Source organism: Malania oleifera, chromosome 2, assembly GCF_029873635.1.
Source record: "Malania oleifera isolate guangnan ecotype guangnan chromosome 2, ASM2987363v1, whole genome shotgun sequence".
Taxonomy (NCBI): Eukaryota; Viridiplantae; Streptophyta; class Magnoliopsida; order Santalales; family Ximeniaceae; genus Malania; species Malania oleifera.
This window is the reverse complement of record NC_080418.1, coordinates 150,996,090-151,021,507: the sequence shown is the minus strand read 5'-3', so window position 1 is coordinate 151,021,507 and position 25,418 is coordinate 150,996,090. Positions and strand designations below refer to the sequence as shown.

Below are 25,418 nucleotides of genomic sequence, written 5' to 3'. Positions count from 1 at the left end.
AATTTAAAGATAAAATGATCAAAGATGGGGATTGGATCTCAGAGGATGGGATAGATACTAATACTCTTTGGAATAGATTAGCGAGCTCTATTAAAAAGATAGCAAAAGAGATTTTAGGTGAATCAAGGGGAAAATTCTCGAATAGCAAAGAAAGTTGGTGGTGGGATAAAGATGTACAAAAAATCATAAAGACAAAAAGAATTTGGTATAAAATGGGGCAAAAATGTAGAAACAGAGATAACTTTGAAAAAAATAAGGACGCAAGAAAAGATGCAAAAAAGACCGTTAGTGAAGCTAAATATAGATCATTTAATAGTTTGTATGATAGATTAGGTACAAAAGAAGGGGAAAGAGATATATTTAAACTTACTAAAGCTAGAGAAATGAAGAGTCAAGATTTAGGAAATGTAAAATGTATAAAAAGTGAAGATGATATTGTCTTGGTTAAGGACGAAGATATTAAAGAAAGATGGCGAAATTACTTTAGTAAGTTGTTTAACGAAAACCAAATACAAGGCTTAAACTTAGAATTGTCAAATGAGGAAAAGACTAAAAATATAAGATTTATTCGCAAAATTAGAGTTAACGAAGTTAAGTTTGCACTTAAAAAGATGAAAAACGGGAAAGCTATGGGACCAGATAACATTCCAATTGAAGTTTGGAAATGCTTGGATGAAAACGGAATTATATGGTTAACTAATTTATTTAATACAATTGTAAAAACTAAGAAAATGTCAGATGAATGGAGGAAAAGCACTTTAATACCTATATACAAAAATAAAGGAGATATTCAAAATTGTAATAACTATCGTGGAATTAAACTTATGAGTCATACGATGAAACTATGGGAAAGAGTAGTTGAACAAAGATTAAGGTTAGAAACGAAGATCTCAGAAAATCAATTTGGTTTTATGCCTGGGAGATCTACCACAGAAGCTATTTATCTTTTAAAAAGATTAATGGAAAAGTTTAGGAAAAAGAAGAGGGACTTGCATATGATATTTATTGACCTTAAGAAAGCATATGATAAGATACCTAGGGAAGTTCTATGGTGGGTTTTAGAAAAAAGGGTGTATGTTGTAGGTATACCAATGTCATTAAGGATATGTACGATGGAGTAATGACTAGTGTAAGGACTATAGATGGAGAAACTAGAGAATTTCCAATTACCATAGGTGTACATCAAGATGTGCTTTGAGTCCTTATCTTTTTGCTTTAGTGATGGACCAATTGACTAAGAGTATTCAAAAGGAGGTTCCATGGTGTATGTTATTTGCAGATGATATTGTATTAATTGACGAAACTAGGGATGAAGTAGAGGCTGAGTTAGAATTATGGAGAGAAGCTTTGGAATCCAAAGGCTTTAAGATAAGTAGAAATAAAACAGAATATATGAAATGTAATTTTAGTAATGATAGGAGGAATATTGGAGACAAAGTTAAACTTGATGATGAAGAAATAAATAACACTTGTAGATTTCGATACCTTGGATCTATTATGCAAGCTGAAGGAGAAATTGAAGATGATGTAATGCATAGAGTTAAAGCAGGTTGGGTAAAATGGAGAAGTGCTTCAAATGTACTATGTGATCGTAGAATACCCTTAAAATTGAAGGGGAAGTTTTATAGGAGTGCTATAAGACCAGTTATGCTATATGGATCAGAATGTTGGGCGACGAAGAAACATAATATTCAAAAAGTAAAAGTTGCCGAGATGAGGATGCTTAGATGGATGAGTGGTATAACATTGAAAGATAAATTAAGGAATGAACATATTTGTGGTAAGTTAGGTGTAGCTCCTATAGAAGATAAGATAAAGGAGGGACGACTCAGATAGTATGGACACTTGCAATGTAGGCCTTATAGTGCACCTGTGAGGAAGAGTGACTTAGATACTGTGGGGGGCAGTAGAAGGGGTAGAGGTAGACCAAAAATAACTTGGGAGGAGATAGTGAGTAAGGATTTAATATCCTTGAATCTATCAAAAGAAATGGTCCATGATCGCATAAATTGGCAGAAAATGATTCATATATCCAACCCCACTTAGTGGGAATAAGGCTTGGTTTTGTTGTTGTTGTTGTATTACTCACTAACTGCCATTTTGTTTAGTTAATGGTCAATTAGTCAATGTACTACAGGTATAAGATTTTATTCCTAATATTTTGCTTTTCATAAATCAAGTTGTTCTTCCTTTGAATGATATTAGACACTTTACCATAGTTCTTAGAACATGTTCGAGGGGTTTGCCTATTCTATCTTTCTTTTCACCTTCTTTATTTATATTGTTATTTTTATTCTACTTTTAACTAAATGGGTTTTTTTAGAGCTTCAAACCATAACCAACCTAAAATAAAATTTTATAAGCAATTTTAACTCATTTTTGTTGAATTTAATTCTTTTTAGAAATATTTTTTCTTACTTTTATAAGACAAGGATACTTTTGTCCACAAATTGATTTGCACTATGTACTTCTACATATGTAGATGTTTTTTACCTATTTTTTTAAGCTTCAAACCATAAACTATCTAAAATAGACTTCCTAAATGCAATTTTATCTCAGATTTGTTTAGTTAAATTCCTTTTAAGAATATTTTGACTTACTTTTTAAAAGACAAGGGTACTTTTCTCCACAAAATGATCTGCACTATCATACTTGTATAGATTTTTATTAATTAAATGGATTTTAAAAGCCCTCAAACCTTAGATCTAAAATAAACTTTCTAAATGAAGTTTTGTCTCAATTTTGTTGAATTTTATTCTTTTTGGATTTTTTTCCTACTTTTAAAAGATAAAATATTTTTTTTACCACAAAATAATTTGCACCATTCATCTTTTATAATGAGTATGGATGTTTTTAGCTAAATGTTCCTTTTTAAGATTAATGACATTTTCCTAAAGCTCAAGCCTTAACCTATCTAAAATAAACATTCTAATGAAATTTTATATTATTTTTAAAAAGAATTAATTATTTTTTTTAAAAAAAATTGTTACATTTACAAGATAATCATAATAGTTTAAAAAATAATTTACATTATTTGCAATTTTATATATCATATAGATATTTTTATCTAAGTGGATATTTTTTTAGAGGTCCAAACCTTAATCTATCTAAAATAAACTTTCTAAATGCAATTTTATTTCAATTTTTTGAATTTAGTTAGGAATATTTTTTATAATAAAAGTACTTTTGTCCACAAAATAATTTAGCACTATTCATACATTTCAATATAGTACGGATGTTTTTTTTAACTAGTTGGGATTTTTTAAGCTTCAAATTTAACCTATCTAAAAGAAACTTTCAGAATGCAATTTTATTTCAATTTTGTTGAATTTAATTCTTCCATAAATATTTTGTCTTACTTTTACGAGATAAGGATAACTTTGTCCAAAAAAAATGATTTACATTATTCATATTTCATACATGCATAACTCAATATGTGATGCACTCAATATCCTAATTTTTTCACATACAATCGGTCCCAAACCCGGGTAAAGGACGAGGGTTGCATTAGATAGCTGACAGTCACCATAAAACTTGTCAAATCACTATGATATGAATACTTACCAATTATTCGCTAGGGCATCCCCTACGAGCATATGGTGTAGTGAAAAGTGGGCAAGGGTGAGCTAAGTCATTGTCCCAAAGCAACGCACCGTGTTAGCGCCCAAATACGGTGTCAAATATGAGAGGGTTCCCGCATCATTCATGACGTGGGCAAGTAAAGAAGTTAATTCAAGAGACTAAGATTAGATTAGCAACTTGGAATAAAGAGATACTTACAATAAAAGCATGGAGAATGTAGGCACAATGATTAGAAGAAAAATTAATTTAATCTGCCTCCAAAAAACTAAGGGTAGGGGAGAAAGTTGGAGAAATTGAAAAACCAAGATTCAAACTTTTGTATACTAGAAAAGAAAAACATAAAAATGGAATACGAATGATTGTAGACAAAGACTTAAATGATAGCGTTTTAGATGTTAAAAGAATAGGGGATAGAATTATAGAAATAAAGATGAACTTAGGCCAAGAGATAATAAATGTCATTAGTGTTTATGCTCCTCAAGTAGACTTAGTAGAAAACCTTATGAGACAATCTTTTTGGTAAGATATGGATAGTATTATACTAGAGATATAAGAGACTGAGAAAATATTCATAGGAGCATTTTTGAATGGTCACATGAAAAGGATAATAAAGGTTATGAGAGAATACATGGAAGATATGGATATGGAGATAAAAATGAGTCTAGGGATACGATATAAGAATCACCATGTCATATGATTTTATTACAATGAATACTTGCTTTAATAAGAGAGAAGAACACTTAATAACCTTCAAAAGTAATCAAAATAAAAGTTAAATTGATTTTTTTTTTAACTAGGAAGGCAAATCATTTATCATGTAAGGATTGTAAGGTTATCCCAAGTGAAAACTTAACTACATAACATAGAGTTTTAGTCTTAGATATATGTATTAAAAATGAAAGAGAAAGGATAAAAGAAATCAATGCAAGAAAACTAGGTGATGGAACTTAAAAGGAGAAAAAGTAATAAACTTTAAAGATAGAAAGATCAATAGAGGAGGGTGTAGACACAAACATTCTATGGAATAGAATAACTAGCTCTTTTAAAAATATAGCAAAAGAGATTTTAGGTGAATCAAGAGGAAGATTCTCGCATGGTAACAAAAGTTGGCAGTGGGATTAAGATGTCCAAAAAGCAGTAAAGACAAAAACAATTTGGTATAAAACATAGCCAAAATGTAGAAATATGGAAATTTTTGGAAAAGTACAAAGAGACGAGAAAAGATGCAAAAAATGTTGTTAGTGAAGATAAACATAGATCATTAATAATTTGTATGTTAGATTAGATACAAAAGAAGGGGAAAGAGACATATTTAAACTTGCTAGAGCTAGAGAAAGAAAGAGTAAAGATTTAGGTAATGTAAAATGTATAAAAAGTGAGGATCATATTGTTTTGGTTAAGGAAGAAGACATAAAAGAAAGATGGCAAAGTTACTTTAGGAAGTTATTAATGAAAACTAAGTAGAAGGCTTAAACTTAGGACTGACAAATGAGAAAAAAGCTAAAAATATGAAATTTATTGACCAAATTAGAGTTAACGAAGCTAAGATTGCAAAAAATGGAGAAGCTATAGGACTAGATAACATCCCAATTAAAGTTTAGAAATGGTAGGTGATAACAGAATTATATGGTAAAATTATTCATTCAACACAATTATAAAATCTAATAAAATGCTACACAAATGAAAGAAAAGTACTTTAATACACATAAACAAAAAAGAAAATAGATAATCAAAATTGTAAGAACTATCATGGAATTAAACTTATGAGTCCTAAAATGAAAATGTGGGAAAGGGTAGTTGAACAAAGATTAAGGTTCGAAATGAAGGTCTCATAAAATTAATTTAGTTTTATGCTTGGGAGATTTACTACAGAAGTTATATATCGTTTAAGAAGATTAATGGAAAAGTTTAGAAAAAAGAAAAGGGGCTTGCATATAATATTTATTGACTTAGAGAAAGCATATGATAGGTAAAAAGGGAAGTTCTATGGAGTAAGGATATGTACGATGGAGTAACGACTAACTTTAGGACTACAAGTAGAGAGACTGGGGAATTTCCAATCACAATATGTGTACACCAAGGATCTTTTTTCAGTCCATATCTTTTTGTTTTAATGATGGATGAACTTACTAGGAATTTCCAAAATGATGTTCAATGGTGTATGTTGTTTGCAGATAATATTGTCTTAATTAATGAAACTAGGAGTGGAGTAGAATCTAAGTTAAAATTATGGAGAGAAGTTGTAGAATCTAAAAGCTTTAGGGTAAGTAGAAATAAGACAAAATATATGAAATGTAATTTCAGTCATAGTAAGAGGAATATTCGATACAAAGTTAAACTTGATGATGAAGAAATTAATAGTACCAATAGATTTCAATAACTTGGATCTATTTTGCAAGTTGAACAAGAAATTGAAGAAGATTATAATGCGTATAGTTAAAACAAGTTGGGTAAAATGGAGAAGTGCTTCGAGTGTTGTGATCATAGAATACCCTTAAAATTAAAAGGGAAGTTCTACAAGTCAGCTATAAGACCATGACCATCTATGCTATATGGATCAAAATGTTAGGTGACCAAGAAACAACATATCCAAAAATTAATAGTTTCCAAAATGAGAATGCTAAGATGGATGAGTGGTATAAGGTTAAAAGATAAATTAAGGAACAAACATATTCGCAGTAAGTTAGGCATAGCTCCTATAAAAGATTAGATAAAGGAGGGGCAGCTCGAGTGGTTTAGTCACCTACGACATAGGCCAAATAGTGCACGAGTGAGGAAGATTGAATTAATTACTGAGGAGCAGTAGAAGGGATAGGGATAGACCTTAAATAACTTGGAATGAGATAATGAGTAAATGAGTGGTATAAGGTTAAAAGATAAATTAAGGAACATATTTGCAGTTAGGCATAGCTCCTATAGAAGATAAGATAAAGGTGGAACGGCTCTGGTGGTTTGGACAACTACAACCTAGGCCAAATAGTGCACAAGTGAGGAAGAGTGAATTAGTTACTATGAGAGGCAGTAAAAGGGATAGGGATAGACCTAAAATAACTTAGAATAAGGTAGTGAGTAAAGATATAATAGCCCTGAATCTGTCGAAGGAAATTGCCCATGATCACATGAATTGGCGGAAAAGGACTCATGTAGCTGACCCCACCTAGTGGGACTCAAGACTTGGTTTGCTGCTGCTGTTGTTGTATATTTCATAATTCCATATAAGTATAGACTTGAGGTATTTGGCTGGAGAGCATAATACAAGAATTTCCAAACTTTCTATTACTCCTATATAGTGGCTTGGAGTTATTCTGGCACCACTTTGGTGCTTCGCGAATAAATTTTTTTATAAGGTTCTCTCAATGATTTACAAAAGGATTGGAAAGTTTTGCCTCGTTAGTTTTGTGATGTCATCAAGTTTTCCTCTATATCTTCTTCCATTCATTTTTTAATAAAATTCTTTGTTTATTTAAAAATATATATTAAACACATTGTTTTTTTTTCATATCATATCCACAAAATGAGACAAAAGTACAAAGAAAGAATATTAAACATATTTTGTAACACGTATATTCTTTATTTTCATTATTTTTTAAATGACAAATACCAATAATTTGAACGCTTTCATTGCGTCACATTGCTTAAATTTTGGAGATCAAATGAATTTGCTTAAATTTTGGAGATCAAATGAATTTGCTTTGCTCATAATCACCATAGCCATTTCTTGTGCAAAAATAAAGGGCATCTTTGAAATTTCAACAGAGGTGCAATAGGTGTAACATTCAACACAATGCGCGAAGACCAATCATAGGCACAATATTTCTAGATGAGGAAACTGTGCCTACTAAAAGGACATAAAATTTAGGGACAATGGGCCAGGTCCTTTACACTCCTGCAGTTAAGTATTGTGGGTTTCAAAAGTTGTATCTCAGCTTTAACATCAATATTAGAAGCTTAGAAGTGTACAATGTAATTTTTCTAAAAGATTAAATTAGTAAGGTCAAGGATTGAGAAGGATGGAGAAAACTAAACAAGCAATCTAACCTGATTCAAAGTAGAATCCTCTAAAAGCCCAATCTTGTCATCATCTCTATTTTCCACAGGTTTTTCTCCTTCATAGTCAGGTTTTTCTGCTTCCTGATCAGCTTTCTCCTGGGCTTCACCTTTCTCCTGATTGGCTTTCTCTTCAGCTTCCCTTTTTTCCTTCTCTTCTTTCTCTTTTTGCAATCGTTCTTTCTCCTCTGCTTTCTCTATTTGCTCTTTGCGCTCTACAACAGGAGCCAAATTACACAAGCACACAAATGTACACACATGTAGGTAGATATACAAGTCAGTATGCCTTACTGTGTAAATGTGTGAGCATGACTACAAACAAAAAGCATATGTATAAATTCACACAAACTATGTGCATGCTCACATTTGTATAAGTATATGCAGATGAATGCATGTATGAATCAAAGCATTACAATGACTATCAAGAAAACAGAGACACTTTTTTATCAGTAAGAATTAGAGACTGTAATTCTGATCCTCAATAGACAGCAATGTGCTAATTTTAGACTCCTAAGGGAAGAAAAATATAGGACCATAGTACAAGAATCAAACGCATTATAAATTTTTCAACAAAAAAACCAGAGGCTAGTATAATCTAACAAGCCCAATTGATAATTAAGTTTCCCTTTCATTTTTGAAACAAAAGTTCTAGATCAGTGCAAAAATCAGCCAATTAACACATCAAGAGTGAAGCCCATATATGATGATGGGAACTGCCCCATCATGAATAGCTCCTTCCATACCTAGAATAGCTCATTCCTTCACCAAATTATGTTGTAATCATGCAATTGGCATATTTGCTTTTTCCTCAATACAACATTTGGCATCTCCAAAATTTTGCTAAGTTTGGAATAAGTTAGGGATTTGGAACAGTGTTGATACTTGATATTTACAATCCAAAAGCATTAGGATCCAGCCTATATGAGGGCCATGATGAGCACAGCTGAATTCTAATATTAAAAAAAAAGTTGTAAACATAATAATTTCATATAAAGAAGCACATAAACGCAAGCACAGCGCAAATATAGAAAATAAAATGGAGAAGACAATACCCTTAAGCTGCTGAACGAGCCCTTTCAGTATTTTCTCCTCATTTTTCAGCTTTGATAACTCTGCCTCATCTTTAACTAAAGCTAATTTTGCTTTTTCAACATCATTTTTTCGGAGATTGATCCCTTCCTTATATGTTTCAATCTTCTTCTTTAGCTTATCTCTAGCAACTTTCCCAGCCTCCCAACATGTATTTGAGCATTTCACTTTACCATCATATTCATCACTCCCGTCACAGCAATCTGTTGATTGTTGGCAGGTACAATTAAACAGCAAATAACCAAAAAAAAAAGCAACACAAAACAATGACAAAAGAACGAGAAAGATTCAGCTCAACAATAATTTAAGCAAGATGTTAGAACATCAAGTTGTCCTACCTATGGTCTTTCAAATAACCACACAAAATAACAAAAGAACAAGAAAGATTCAGCACAACAATAATTTAAGCAAGATGTTAGAACATCAAGTTGTCCTACTGATGTAGGACGGTTCTAAGTAGCCCTAGTCCTACGGTTGACCCTCTTTGTAGCACACGCACAATATCACAATCTATGAGAAGAATTGAGTTAACCAAGCATGAACATCACAAGCATATTCTAATGATCACAAGTTGTTGAGATTTTGAAAACACATATGATTTGGTTCAAAGCCCTTAGTTGATCATTTCATTCAAGTAATCAAGTTCACTTTAAAAGATGTTATATTAGAAGTCTTAGATCATAAGTCCTAGCGTACAAATCAAATATCCATAAGCAAGGTACTAGCAAGCATGTTCATATTGAAAATCTAGGAAGATTCAAAGAGAATGAACAAGGTTTTTCAATCAAGGCTTCAGGTAGAGTTTCAAGGCTTACGAGGTACTTTTAGGGGCTATTTTAGATGGTCACAAACAAGGAATTGAAACAAGCTTACCAAATGGTTCAAAATGTCAAACACCAAGACACACGAATACTCGATCGCACCACAAACAAGCTTGTTGATCTTTAGGAATCTTGAGACAAGAATGAAGCTTGAGGTGGTTGTGGCTGTGAGCTATGAAAGAGGTGTCGGTGTGTAGTGTTGATGATGACGTTGATGTTGTCGTGGTCTCTCACCACCCAATCTCCGGGGAAACGGAACGTAGCCTCACACTACTCACAAGGAGAGAAACAAGATTCACAAGTTCAAGCAAAAGCTTCTTTTTTTAAATTGATAATGCAAGATGCCTTTTACAACACAAGTGATGGCATATTTATAGCCTTACATGCACATGACTTGCACATGGCTTCTTAAAAGATTAAATAAAATACAAAAGTAAAATAAAACATTTAAAACATAGGTAATGAGGTTCCTAGGAAATAGTTTGTCATAAGAAATAGGTGCCTAGGAACTATAATAATTATGATAGTGAAGTCTAGGAACTTAAAATGAAATAAATGCTTCTTGAAAACCCAAGACTCTTTGACTTGCAAGTTGTCATGCTTCTTGAAAAACCAAGACTCTTTGACTTGCAAGCTGTCATCCTCTTTCCAAGCTAGCTTCTAAGAGAAGCTTCAATTGCTGCAAATAAGTTCACGTCAATGGTGGACTTCAGGTGGTTGTCAACGTGTCACAATATCCACGAAAGATACCCGAGGTGCATGTTGATCCCCATCACCTACATATGGTCTTTCAAAAAACCACTAAAAAATAATGTAACCACCACAACAAGAAAAGGCTGACAGAGGAAGACAATGGCAAATGGTGTCATTTAAGCAAAGCAATTAATGCCAAGGAAAAAAATCCACAAACATCTCAATGCTGTTCTGGCTAGTCCAGCAAAATGCATTTTTTTTGGGTAAGATGAATCTTGGAAGAATTTGAACAGAAAAGAAACGGCATTTTGCCTAGCCCTGTTTCGCCCACAGTAGAGATCAATGGAAAGGTTCCTAAAGCTCAAAAATGGTGGATCTGGTGGGTTTGTGGTTTTCCAGTCCTGGATGTCAAGTTAAAAGTAAGGTGAATAAAAGTCAATGAGAACTACCTCATTTGAAGCACTAGATTAATTATGATGTAGAAGGTTTAAAGAGGGAATTTCTTGGTTAGACAGCAAGGGGCTTTTGGAGTTCTCCTTGTTTTTTCCTTTTTTTTACCCGTCTTCTTGTGAGGACTACTGGTTCTCTGTTTTTTGTGATTCTTTTTTCTCATTCTTTTGATATATTTCTTTATATATATATATATATATATATATATATTAAAAAATAAATAAATTTAAAGAAAAAAAAAAAACCCTATCAAATTCTCTCTTATCCCACCTAGACCTGAGTCTGAGTCAGTCCTTAGGGGCAAGTAATAGAATAAAATCTAAAATTTCATCATTTTTTTTAAAAACTAAATAAATTTCTAGTGCTCAGTAGATATTACTCGTACCAGATCCATAATTTTCCCCTCCTTCCCTGAGGTCATTATAATAAATAAATTGTTTACACTTGGACACCCATGTTGGGCCACTTGTTGCACCAAGTACCAAATAGTACCCCAAAAAATTTCAATATCTTAATGATGATATTAAGAGGATTATAAACCTTCCATAACAAATCCCACTACCAAGTTTCTCATTTGATTAATAACTATTGCACACAGACCAAACCTTAGTAAGCTTTGATGCAGAATAGAAATGAGAACTACAGCCAAGAGAAAATTTAGAAAAGAAATAGAGAAGAGGGGAAAAAGGAGGAAGCAGGAGATACAATGGGGGGGAATCACACATTCACTTTCTATTCAAATTATTCACCTAACTACAATATATCTTTCACACCCTACTTATAAGAAAGCCTAAAATACAAGAAACTAAACATATACCCTTACTGATACAAGAAATTATAAATAAACCTCTAAAACACACATACATTACCCATGAACCCCCAAATACACATAAGCATATTACAAATAAACTAAAGACATTTGGATTTAGGAATCAACAATCCCTTGACCCTATTCTTTGAAATTGGCCTCCAACTTGGGCCAAAATGATCCATCAAAACACCCACTTCTCATCCAACATCAATTCCCACCTTCCAAAGAGAAACTCAACCCATATTCCTGAAATTGGTCTCCAAGACTCCAACTTGGGTCAAAATGATCCAACAAAACACCCACTGCTCATCCTACATCAATTCCCTCCTTCCAAAGAGAAACTTGACTCCATCCAGTTGGAGAAAGTACCAAGGAGCCCATCACCATGAATAGAATCACCTTCCTTCATAAGAAAGGAACTTGGTATGCTTCAATTTGGTCAATGGAAGAACTTGAGATGGCATCAACTTAGACTTCTATTCAACGGAGAGGGTATAAGAATTTTCATGAGCATCATGCTTAACCCTCCCTTAAAACAACCATGGACGGCCCAAAAGGATATGAAAAATCTTGAGAAGAAGGATATCACACAGCATTGTCTCCACAATTGCACCAATCTTGAACATAAACAAGCAACGACAATGGATGGTATTGTTTACCCATGTAATTTTGTATGGATTGAGATGAGGTTCAACTTCCAAATTTGACTTCTTAACATCTTCTTCAAAATCTACATCTGTACAACTATTAGGATCGAACAACCTAAGTACAAAGCTACTTAAGAAAAATTACTTGAGTTTGAAAGATGCTGGTTCATCTTCAATCTTTTGTCTATTTGCTTTAACCTTGTGGGAAAAGAGTATATGCCAAAGTACTAAACAGTTTTTCACATTGCCATCACCATCTAAGTCACTTGGGATTGTTGTCTCAGCTTCAGTTACTTGGATGCCATCATCATCTTTTTTTTTCTTACAATAACCATGAATCAGGACATTGCGCAGCTCAATGCCTGAAACCTTGACATTTGAAGCACTTGATTAATGCTTGGATCTTAGAAGTGATTCTTGAATGCTCAGGAGTCCTCCAAAGGGGTAGTAGTCTGAACTCCTTTACGAAATTGCTCAGTTGACTTCTCTCTCACAACTCCACTAGTACTCTTCTCAAACCAAAAGGTTGATGTAGCTCTTGGAGGATTATGCAACATATCTTCCTCTATCTGAGTAGCACCCTTACTGCATCTCCAACTGTACTGAAATGACATCATCGAGCAAGCTTGGAGGCAGTCGTTGGCTTCGATCAGTCACATCCTCTTTCCATTCCATGCTGGCACAAGTAGCCAAGTGATAAGATCTGCTAGTGTAATCTGCCACTTCTAGTTGCTTCAAATCAAAAAGTTGTAGATCCACACTGCTGGTAATTGGAAGGTACAAATTGTTCCTGTGTGGCTCACTTCACCTTATCCCACATCCTAATCTCACCAAATCTCCTTCTTATAAAGATACGAAGTTGTTTAATCCACCAAGTTTGAGCAGTTTCCTTCAATTATAATTCAGACCAATAGAACTTTTGAGCCTCATTCATGTCATACCATCAGAAATAGTACTCCAGAAATACACAAATCATCAAATTCATCGGGAGAACCATCTCCACTAAAACTTGAAACTTCTAATTCAATTCCTTCATTGAAATAGTCATTTCAGCCTTCACGCAACTCAAAAGTATGAGGCGCAATAGAAGCTATACTACTTTCCTGTTGGTAAGAAAATGCCCTTACCCAAGGCCGCAACTTTCGTTTTTAGCCTATTCAAAGCATTAACAATAGTATCCTGGGCATTCAACATAATTTGTACCCTAACAGGCAATAATTCCACTTTTGCACACAAGAATTAGTCACCATGCTGCTAATTTATTGCTAATACATACACTGCAACTATTTAAAGCTAAGGGCCCTTAACACAATTTGCCACAGTTCTCAATCCATTCATGCAAAACCACTTAGAGAACTAACAGAATGTAGATATGGAATCTGATTTTTTATGCTGGCAGCAATAATGGACACTCCAAAGTGCTGATTGTACCCTGGCAGTCCAATTTCTAGCTTTCCATATCAAAATGTCACACTTGCTTACAAAATATCATGTCCAGAATCAAAATGCCATGCTGCAGATCAAAATTTCAGGAGAAAACCCAAAATCTTGTGGCTGGAACCAATTTTTCATGAGTCTAGAAGTCGCAGGATGTTCTGGCACTTTTCCACAAGTGTCGTCAGTGCATGGGACATGTGCGCTGCCAGCAAGTGTCACAATGAAATTTTGGCTGGTGGTAGATCAAGAGATGGTCAGTCAGGTGGTGATGGCAGTGTGAAGAAATAATTCCAAGATCTAAGCAACCTTCAAACACAAGACTACTAACCACATGCCAACCAAAACCTTTTTTCTAATAACCAAAGAAATTTACTTAGAAAGAAGGAGACTAAGTACAAATAAAATAAGGAGGACAAAAATATCATCCATAAAACAAAACAAAAAAAGGTAAGAATAAAACTGAAGAAAAACTACAGATGAAGCAATGCCCTCATATCTCTTTGCATATAACACACTCCTCTAAGCCCACCGAAGGAAAAGCACATGAAGCCTGAAATGAACTATACTCCAAAACCAGGTAAGCCTGAACAATTACTGTTCAGTAAGCCTGAAAATTTATTGAAGAAGTTGAGACTCCATATAGTCTTATTCCACGGCAAGTTTCTCAACAGAGAAGGAAACACTAGGGGGAAAAAATAAAGCAGGAGGATGAGATTTTCTAAATCAAAACTACAACCAGCAACGCAATTGATGGCATGTATTGGCTTTCAAGATTGTCTAACAAGACCGACACAGTTTTTGCCACATAACCACAGCTCCTTTTGAAGGTAAGCAAAATTCAAAACCCCTGTTTCCAATACTTAATTCACTTAGCTACATTCTACTAGATTCTTGGAAAGGCCTCCTTTTTGGCTATATTTACCATGCCCAAGCAAAAAAGCATAGAATAGATTATCACTTATCCTCTATAATATTGTAAATCAACAGAAAAATGAGTTGGCATAGAATGGGCCTTCAAACAACCGTTAGATTGCTCCTTTGAGACCAGTTGGTCACAGGTTCGAGTCCAAGGAAACAGTCTCTCTGCATAAAAGCATGGGTAAGGTTGCATACACTGTGACCAACCCTCCCCCTACCCTCACAATGCAGGGAGCCTTGTAGCCCAGGAACGCCCTTTTTACTTAACAGAATAATGATTTGACCTTGTTAACCGAAGGGAACATCCATCATAATTAAGCTGAGGCCAACCATGAAATCCATGGACAATATAAAACCTCTTTTCAAACGCATCATAATCAAAAGTTTGGCGTCTAATGAGAAACATCTCACTTTTTAAGTACTTTTCTCAATGGCATAAGGTGATTGGTAGTAGATATGGTCTCCAAAAAAATGACTTGGATTTGCAGGTTGAAGCTAACATTGCTCATGCAAGTCCATGAAAATTCACCTTGTAGGTTTATCCCTCTTTCCTTCTATCAAGATATTAACTTATTGTCAGGTCCAAAATTTATTTCATTTAATATGAATTATGGCTGAGATACTCCTTTAAATGTATTTACTGCCTTTTTGCCTTTCATGATGTCCACATCACCAGTTTTTTCCATCTAGATGGTTATTGAAACTTCAATATTTAACATCATGTCAATTATAAAGTGAGGATTACGCCTTAATGAGTACTATTATCGATTCATGTCTAGGCATCTCTTTTCCAAATGTTAGAGTTTGGGGTTTTTATAGTTAAGTACTTGCATTAATTCCTTGTTGAACTCATATTGTGTGCATCCAACATAAACTCCTAATGCTCAATCCATTCCTATTTCCAAAAACCTTAAGATCTAACATGTACATCAAGATGATAATATAATGCTTTGCAACAGTCGCACACTTCACAATAGAAGGGTTTGATAAAAAAGAATGATACAACCAATTATTTTTTAACTTGTTACAAATAAGGAGAAACGTTGTACCGCGTTTGGTCACTGCCAAATGTATAGTGTCATGGGGCTGCAAATTTTCAAGGCCACATAGAACCACCTGTTAACTTTTTGAGTCCAATCCCTGTTTTGATGCTAACAAAGCACTTGGATCTAATGTGTGTGCCTAGTACTTGAACAGGTTTATGATACAGCACACACATGAGGTACAAGAGAAGTGGAAGCCAAGACGGAACTTAAAGGTCACACAACTTGGCGTATTCCATGGCGAATCACAGGAACAAAAGAAGAAGAAGAAGAAGACATTTGTTCTATATTGTATTGCATTTTGTTTTTGATTTGGTCTGTAATAATGCATATCATGCATGATATGATTGAAAACTCAAGATGACCATAGATCAACCGTAGGGAATCAAAGAAAGACCATAGACTGACCTTAGCGCTCCAAAGTTTTCACCAAAAACCTTTTACATAAAACTCAAAATCATACAAGGGTTTTTGAAATATCTTTACAGTCAAAAACAGGGCAAAAATTTAAAGATTTATTGACCTCAGTCGACCAGCCTTCTTATGTGTTAAAAACCTCAATCGACCGACGAAACACTTTGGGCATTTCTTTAAGCCCCAGCCGACCATCCGGCTTTGTGCATAAAGTGGCCAGCCAACCGACCATAGGTAAAGCCAACCAGCTCGTAGGCTACGCGGACCGGCCATTACTATTCTGGCCTAGTTTCAAAGGACGACCAACCTACCATGTAGTTCAAAAAGACCACAGCTGACCGACCTTCAATGATAGTCGACTGGCCTTGAGCCTAGGCCGACCGAACCTACGAAGGTTCGGGAATCGCCTTCGGCCAGCCCACGCTTTACTCAGCCAACTGAACCCTGTTTAAAATTTGAATCTTTGACTTGGGACGGTTGACCGGCGAAGCCCTAGGTCGATCGAACCTCTCGGGATTTTTAAAATTAGAGCGTTTAAACTTGATTAATTTGTAATTAAACAATTTTAAAATTTTCCTCCGTGTCCCTAACAGCCATATTTTGGGAGATGTCTATAAATACCCCCTTCATAAGCATAATTAGTATATTGATTAGCCAAAAATCCTCTCAAAATATTTTGCTATATTTTTCATCCCCAAAGCTTTTAATTCATACTCTCTTCATTATTTCTTTAAAAAATATTTTCAAAAGAGCATTTATTTTGGGCATATATTTTCACATCAAATTGCATTTACTCTCATTCACTAGTTCATCTTCAAAATCATTCTTGAGAGTAAGATTATAGTTTCTCCCACATATTTTATTTGATAAATATCTTTGGGAGTAAACTTTATATAGCTTGTGAATCTTGCACATTTATTGCAAGATTTCAAGGGCTCACTAATCCTTATTGCAAAAATTTCTTTTGAGCAAATACCCTAGGCTTCTCCTATATTTATTGTGAAATACATTTTTTAGAAAATCTTCGGGTAGATTAATAGCACCTTGAGCATATTTTCATTCACATATCTTTGCTTGAAAAGGTCTCTTATTTTCATTTGGGAAAAAAATATTTGAAAGAAAATACCCTAGGTTCTCCTATTTTTCTTTAAAATATATTTTTGGGACAAAATTTTATTGGGGTAAAATCTTTAAATTTTCATCATATATATCTTACTTCAAATATTGGAATATTCATTTTGAGAAAAATACCCAAACTCACTTGAGCTTTATTTCATATCTTGTGTGAGTGCATTTTTGAGCTCCAACTTGTACACATCTACTTTTTGAGAAGCATTTACTTGTACACATAAATTTCCATATCTGTTGTATTCCAGGCGTGGCCTGAAGAGGGAGACTTGCCCTGTAAAGAGTCCCGAATTGGCTCAGACCTAGTTAGGAAAGCTAGGAATTGCACCTTCCTATAAAGTGTGCACAGTTTGGCTTAGCCTGGCAATTGAGCTGAGGTGACACCGCCTCGTAAGGTGTACTGGTTGTGGCTCGGCCCTAAAATTTGAGCTGGGGAGTCTTCGCCCCGTAAGGAGAGTGTAAGTGGCGTCATTCCACCTAGCTAAAGAGAGCATTAGTGAATCCTTGAGCTGCGGCTTAAGGCGGGGACGTAAACAAGCTTGGCTGAACCCCGATAACATATTGTGTGTCTGCTCTCTATTTTTCGCACTTTAATTTTCTGCACTTGAATGCCATGTTTATACTGCTGTGCATGATTTAAATTTTTGAATATCTTATTTTTTGTGGAATTGGTGAATGCTTAGAAAGACCCTAGGTTGTGTCATACTGATTGTGATTTGAATTTAACCTAAGAAGAAATTTTTAATTACCCAATTCACCCCCTCCCTCTTGGGAATACACCAATTCCATCACCACCCCTGCCTTAATCTACCTAAGAGTGACGAAGTTACACCCGTGCGGCAACAAGACTAGACTAAGTCTTGTTCAATCATACTCATCCTCATCCATGGAAACACTTTGATGTCTCAAAACTAACATCCCTTGATCCAACTGAGATTGTCACCGAGGAACAATGGTTCGAATGGTAAGGGTGTTAAAAACCCACCTTCCACTAGCACTGAAGGTGACTCTCATCCCTACAACACAATCCTCGTGTCAAAATATCTATCACTTACCACCCACTAGCTAGGGCTAAGGGAAGTGACACCATGCACTACTCAAGCCAAACATACGAAGAATTAACACCCTCGATAGTCCAAACAGGTTCAAGATGACACCACCTAATAGTATACCCAAGGGCATCAAGGAAAGCCTAAGCCTCTGGACTGAGAGTATCGCACGACTTCATCCTCTAATGAGTCGTCCATGGGGATCCCAATCCCAATCCCACATGAATGATCAAGATACCCCTTGAGGATGTCAAGATCCCGCCCTTGAGCTCTCCTTAAGGTGCTTCCTTAGTACCCAAGAGGATACTGAGGGTTGAGGGAGATAGGCCACTCACCTAGTGTTCCCTAAAAAAGTATCTCTTTGAAGCATTCTCGCTCGTATATGAGTAACCAACAATGGGACTAATGATCATGCATCATAGCTAAAGTACACCATCATGGAAACTATTCAGATCCACCACAACGTCAGAGCGACATTCAAAATACATCTTATGACAATCCATGGAAACCCAAGTTCCTTCCAAAGCAAAACAAGAAGTCGAAGACGTGTGTCATAGTTACAAGAATTGTAGCACAATGACATCTTTCCCCAGTACATTCTATCAATGTCCTCGTTGATTAACACACACATGTCTTCTAGTAGAACTCCCAAAACCCAAAGTAAGAAGCTTTAGAACAACCAAACTACAATAATTCTTCTCTTTACGGCACCCATACTCGTCTCTGATCTTGCAATAGACCTAAACCCAATACTTATCCAAATATTTTTGCAAAAAAAATTCCTGAACACTACGTCCTCCTCCAAACAAAGACACGAGCTGCAATTCATCTCCTTCTAAGAACCACCACCTTTGATCTCTGATTCCTTAATGAAGTCACTAGGGCCAAGAACATTGCTCCACTCATTGGCCATCAACAATCCCCACCACAAGTAGTTCCCAAGGGCTACAATCAATCCTCTCATAACTCTAACTCAATAAACCTTGGTACAGATTCATATTAAATCCTTTGTATCTTGAAACCCAAACTCCCTCACTAGATTGGAGAAGATCCAACATCTTGGTTGATCAGGGACAAATCCTTCCCCAAAGTTGATCTCACTCTTGCAATCAACCAAGACCTAGATTAGTTCAACACAAGGAACTTCATAACCAAAATTCCATTCTGGTTGTGATACCTTCAAAACCCACTTCTAACACACTAATTTGATATCATCCTCTAGAGGTTGATACAACTTCTTTTTAGTAGCAAGGAGGTCCATTCTAAAACCCTCATCTTTCACTTCGTTTTGTTGTTTTCCTCTCCACCTTCTCATCACCTGTAGAAAAGGTTCCAACACCTAATGAACAACCAATGTTCAACTCCAACCTTACACTTCAAAGATAGTCCACATCTTTAAGACTCTCCAAGCTTGTCAACCTTACACCAAGTAACATCCAAGCTCAATTCCATCGTTCCACTCGAAAGATTAGTCTGCCCTTGAAATGTCTCAAAACATTACTAATCTTTAAAAATCTAGGGTTCACATCCAAAGTTCCTCAAAAAGCAGCCAATATTTTCATATGCCAAATACTCTCTTGTAAAACCTCCTTTGCATTTTTACATTTGTTCCGCCATGAAACTATTAGAAAATGGTAGTGGGTTTACACAAGCATTTGATTCAGATCAAAGGGGAGGCGATCTAACGTTAGACAAAGTGGGGGAAAAGCTATATTTGTTCATGCTTGAACAAAATCAAACTCGCAATAGGTAGGTGAGGTTTCCTTCAAATGCCACAAAATGGCTTTCTAATAGGTTATCTATTTTCAATCAGTTGGGTAGAGGACTTCGTACAATGCAATTGGGTAGCATATAATATTAGTTTATGATTTGCCTAGCAAAAGTGTGGAAATTTTGGAGCTAAGGCTAGTGTGGAAAGGGAAGAGATATTTGGTTTTTTTTCTTAACAGATCTAAAGATGTAAGATTGCAAAGTTTTGAATTCTGTGAGGTGGTTAGGGGTCTCCATCACTAGGCTGGCGGTATAGACGAAGACTCGTAACCAGATCAATGATCACGGATTTAGGTGTGGTAATGGTGAATAATGTTGAAGGTGATTGCCTTCGGAGAAATTGCTAAGAATAGATCTGCTCTTGTTATGGAGTTGAGCCACAATAGAAAGAATCTGCCTCAAAAGCCTTTAGTTTTCATACATGGACGGCAGTTCCTATTGTCAAGGCAACTAGGGTTTCCCTTTGAGGCTAGGAGGACCCATCACTTTAAAGAGATGCATGTCAACAATTTTTCCAGGAAAAAAAATGGCTCTTTCTGTTTTAAGATAGGCCACTCTAATGACTAGACTCATATAAATAATGTTTTTAAAGCCCAGGAGCCTGATCAGCATTATAATGAAGGCCAAGGGTTTCTTTTAGTGGTCATTTAAGCAGTAAAGGAACAAAGAAGATTTAAGGGATAAATGTGAGGACAGTGAGGTTGCTGGTTTGAGAAGTGAAAATTTGGCCAAAGATACTAAGGAGGGAAAGTCTCTCAAATGGAGTAGGAAATTCAATCAAATGGAGAAAAGATAGAGAAGATTTTTATTAATGGTTAGAGCCAAAAGGAAAGTATTTCTGGGAATTTACAGAATGGAAATTAATGTACATTGGTTGTGGTTATGAAGGTTTACAAGCACGATCAAGGACGGAAAGATAAGAAAAATATGTTTGTAAACAATTTTATGAATTCAAAAAAACTTGTGGAGAGGCAATTTTTTTAAAAATAGATGGTGCTAGGAGTTCTTAGGTTAAGGAATCTCAAAATTGCACTAGGTTGATTGGGAAAAAGTTGTAAACCAAATCAAGAGGGAGAATTTTCAGAAAAGGATAGTGATTTTGACAGTGATTTGGCTTGTGATAATGGTTTATTCTTGGATGAGAATGCAAAAATTATGATTATTGGTCCGATTCTTCGAATGTATTAGGAAATATTTCTTATGTGCCCCTTCTCCACTTTAAGTTTTAGCGGATGTTTCAATCTTTGAGGAGGGGAGTTGGGTCAAAATTTGGTTGAGTAATTAGCATAAGGATGGGGTACTACCTATTACTGTTGAAAAGATCAGTGAGCAGAATGTTGTTGTGAGTAATCAGCATAAGGACAGGATATTAACTACCCTTGTCATGAAGGGAGGGTTTAAACAGGGATTTTCTTAATTAGGAATTTTTTTTTGGGGGGGGGGGGGGGGGGTTGGGAAGGGAGGGGACGAAGGGGAGGGATGTTATATCTTATCCACACCTAGCTTTGTAGCTTTCTCTATTTCTCTTTCTTAATATGTTTCTTTTGCTAACAAAAAATAGATCATCATGAATCACGTGATTCCCAAGGTTGATCAACCGGCCTAACCCAATCACAAGATATCCATTTGTTCTTCGCCGAGTCCTCAAGGCTAAAACGTTCAATATCATTTTGGATTCCATGTCCTTTAACATCCAACTCTCAACACAAGCAAATGCTCAAGATTCAAACTTTCAACTGCCCTTTGACAAACCAAACGTAACCACTGTCCATCATGGCTAACTTTCTAACACCATAGCCCTTTGGCTTTCTCATGCTCAAACTCAAGCTTCCATCTCAATAAATTGTCCTCGGGCCTAGTTGCGCAGGAAGTAACCTGCACACCGACAACAAATAGAAAAGACCCTTTGTCCACGACGGCTCATATGCCCACTGGCAACATGGCTCAAATGCCCTCTAGCGAACCACATCCCAATGCCCTCTAGCAAGGGTAAAGATAGTACCCAAATGCCAGCGACACAAAAGCACTCAACTGTCAATTCCACAAATTTGGTCTTCAACCGCATTTCCACCAAAACTCAAATCATAAGAACATTTTAGGGTTCCAACGAAGTCCTTTGAGCAACATTTGCAATTCCCTTCGAGCCCATACCCCACTAGTTTTCATCATCACTATGACCAATACAGGGCCACGCTTATACGACTCAAGGATTATACATCCACGGCCTTTTTTTAGAATTCATTCTTTTTCATAGATCCAAGAATATCACCTTTCTCTACAAATTCGAACTTTCCAAGTTCAGTGAAAATCACACTTGGCCAAACTTCTACAACCAACCTCTTCCATCAAATCCAAGGGTATCACCTCTATCGATCAAATGAGGACACCACGAAGTCTCAGTGGATAGTCATCCAAACTCAAGAACCAAATAGGAGAAAATCCCATAATTTGGTTTCAATACCCACCTCAAGGTACTAGGTATTCTCACCTTATTTCCCACAAATCAACCTTCATCCCTTTATCAAAGTCCTAGGGTACAATTAAGCACCCAGATAACAAGATAGTCTACTACAAGCCAACTTTTGCCTCAATAACCCACGAGTCGAGTGACACGTGAGGAGAGAGTGACCAACACCCACTTAAAGCTGGACTGATCCTTCCCCCAACTCAATGTCCTATATTGAATTCCCATAATAGAGTTGATACCCATGCTATCAGTCTTATTTTAGCTCTCAAAGGAAAGACCTACTCTAATACCAACTGTCACGGGACTGCAGATTTCTAAGGCCACATGGAACCACCCTTGCCTTAATTTGCCTATATGTGACCGAATCACGCCCATGTAACAACAGGACTACACCAAGTCCGGTCTAGGCGTACTCATCATCATTCATGGAAACACTCTAATGTCCAAACCCGTGGTCAAGTTTCACAATTTGAAAGCCCTTGATACAATTAAGATTGTCATTAAGGAACCATGGATTGACATTAAGGGTGTTAAACTCACATTCCACGAGCACTGAGAGTAACTCTCATCCCCACAGCACAATCCTCGTGTCTATCACTTACAACCCACTAACCAAAGCTAAAGGAAATGACACCATACACTACTGGAAAAACATATGAAGGATTAACACCCTTGATAGTCCAAACAAGTTTGAGACGACGCTGCCCAAAAAGTATACTCAAGGGCCAACATCAGTGAATTTATTAACCTCCAAGCTAAGAGCACACACGACTTCATTATCCAATGGGTCGTCCATGGGACTACCCATCCCACACGGAAGCTCAAGACACCCCTTGAGGATGTCAGCAAACTCGCCACTGAGCTCTCCTCAAAATGTTCACCTAGTACACAAGAGCCACTAGGGGACATAGATTGCTCACCTAGTGTTCCCCCAAGAGTAATATCTCCAAAGTATTCTCATTCACATACGAGTAACCAACCATGGGTCTAATGATCATGCACCATAGCCTGAGAACGACACCATGGCAACTGTTCGAATTCACCACAACAACAAGCCAAAGACAAGTGTCACAGTTACAAGAATTGTACCACCGTGACTCATAGTCAAATATCTAAGCCTCAAGTAACATGTTGAAGATTCGGATCATTAATCATGAAATTGATGAAGATTCAGATCATTAATCATGAAATTTTTTGCGTAACTATATTTTTATCATACAATGCAAATACTACGGGTGATAAATGGTTAGTTCTCTTTCTTTAATATACCTACCAAGCACAAAAGAGCTAAAAGGAAGCCCAAGTTCAAAGTTTCATTCAAGGATGTGCCAAAACAGAATAATGAAAATGATACTTACCGCATATACCATCATTCACTCTAGAAGAAAATATAAAAAGTGGAACATGCCCAGCATTGTGACAGTAGAATTTCCCATTTGGGCATGCCGATGTTCCTACAATCCATAAAACAAAATTTCAATATAAAAATAAACAGAGATATAAACAAATAAAACAATCACAGCATCTTGTTCTCCATCCAAATGACCCCATAAAGGTTAAGAAAACAAAAAAGGCTCAGACAATTTAATCAAGAAATTGGAATTTTCAAGGAAGAGTCTGCAACAGCTATAGATTTGAAATGGTACTAATGTAACATAAAAGCGAGCGCGCCCACAACACCCCCCCCCCCCCCAAAAAAAAAAATAAAAACTATAACGGAAGTAATAAGAAACCAAAAAAGGGCCCATCAACAGTCAAATGAACCAGAAAAATAGTTTTAAATGCTCAAAACAAAAAGGCAAATGAATAAACGAAAATATGGAATGATTAAAAGACGAGCAAATAAAGAATTGAGAGAGAGAGAGACCAGGCTCGTCGGAGGAATCGGGGCAGTCGCAGAAGTCGTCGTTGAGCTGAGCTCTCGTGAACTTGTTCGATCCGTCTCTGCATTTCATTATCTCCGCCGACTTGTAATACTTCTCATCTGAAGAATCACGCATGTATCGTAAACAACACGAAATATAAATATCAATCTGCGCAACTCAGAACTGCGATTTCAAATGTATTCAAAAAAGACAGAATCGAGAAGACTGGAAGGAGGACCAACCTTCGGGAGCAACTCCGCGAAGAGATGCTGATCCGGCGGCAATTGGAGATGTGGCGTAGCTGAGTGAGAAGAAAAACAATAACAACACAGGGAATTTCATCCTCAACGCAACAATAGAACAATATCTTGAACAAATCGTCCTCTATTAGCAAAGGTTTATGGCTCTTTCTCCCGCTGAATTCTCAATTTCTCATGGATGCGTTCCTTCCCTCCGCCAACAGCCGACCGCTGCTGTGTTGAGTCTCTCTAATCAGTGGGAGAGGGAGAGGGAGAGGAAGAGGAAGGAGGAGAGCCAGAGAGGGATTGGGAGGAACAGAGAACCCTAGTTACAGAGAACAAAACGACGGCGTTTTCAAGGTAAACGGCTTCAAAGTGGCAATCCTGCTCGTCTTTAAACTGTCGATTTGCAGGTGCACTACCGCAGTGTGCAATTTTGCTCCGGTGACCCATTCGGCTGGCCCATTATTTGTAGCCTTGTACCATTTCCGAGTCAAAAACTCTTCAAGCTACTGTGCACTTCGCCCTAGGAGGTGACGTGGTGTTTTGTGGTTGGTTGAATTCACAAAGGCTGACCAATAGCAGAATGCCATGTCACCGGAAAGGCCCAAATGGCCTTCACCAATACAACAATGCACAAGCCACGCATATTCAGCCTAGCCAAAGGCCCAAAGCATGGGAATTATTTTGTTTTTTTTTAGTTGTTATTTTTTAAAAATATATCAAATTAACTTTAAAAACCGTAATTCTTGCCTTCTTTAATTCTTAAAATGCCCTTCTTGATTTTCATGTTTTTAAATTAAAATTTTAACTACAATTACCTTGACACGAGTTGTTTTCATATTTTTCACTAATCTTTCATCCTCCATTATGGTTTGATAATGTTATTATACGGGCTATTAAATCTGTAAGAACCCGACCCGTGAGATAAGGAATGAATAAATAAGA

General features: G+C 36.1%; 1 protein-coding gene across 3 annotated transcripts in view; it reads right to left on the bottom strand.

The window, feature by feature from the left end:
• The window catches only part of LOC131147789 (glucosidase 2 subunit beta), a 31,169-nt gene extending 6,220 nt beyond the window's left edge, over positions 1–24,949 (bottom strand). For 2 of the 3 annotated variants that reach the window (XM_058097360.1, XM_058097361.1), the window contains exons 1-5: positions 24,474–24,926; positions 24,234–24,350; positions 23,725–23,820; positions 8,682–8,921; positions 7,621–7,844 (exon numbers count right to left, since the gene is read on the bottom strand). In XM_058097360.1, the coding sequence (XP_057953343.1) occupies positions 7,621–7,844; positions 8,682–8,921; positions 23,725–23,820; positions 24,234–24,350; positions 24,474–24,573 (777 nt within the window). In that variant the 5' untranslated portion in view covers positions 24,574–24,926. Of the gene's footprint in view, positions 1–7,620; positions 7,845–8,681; positions 8,922–23,724; positions 23,821–24,233; positions 24,351–24,473 lie in introns of all 3 variants that reach the window. The other variant, XM_058097359.1, reaches the window with a different exon arrangement.
• Positions 24,950–25,418: the final 469 nt, after the last annotated feature.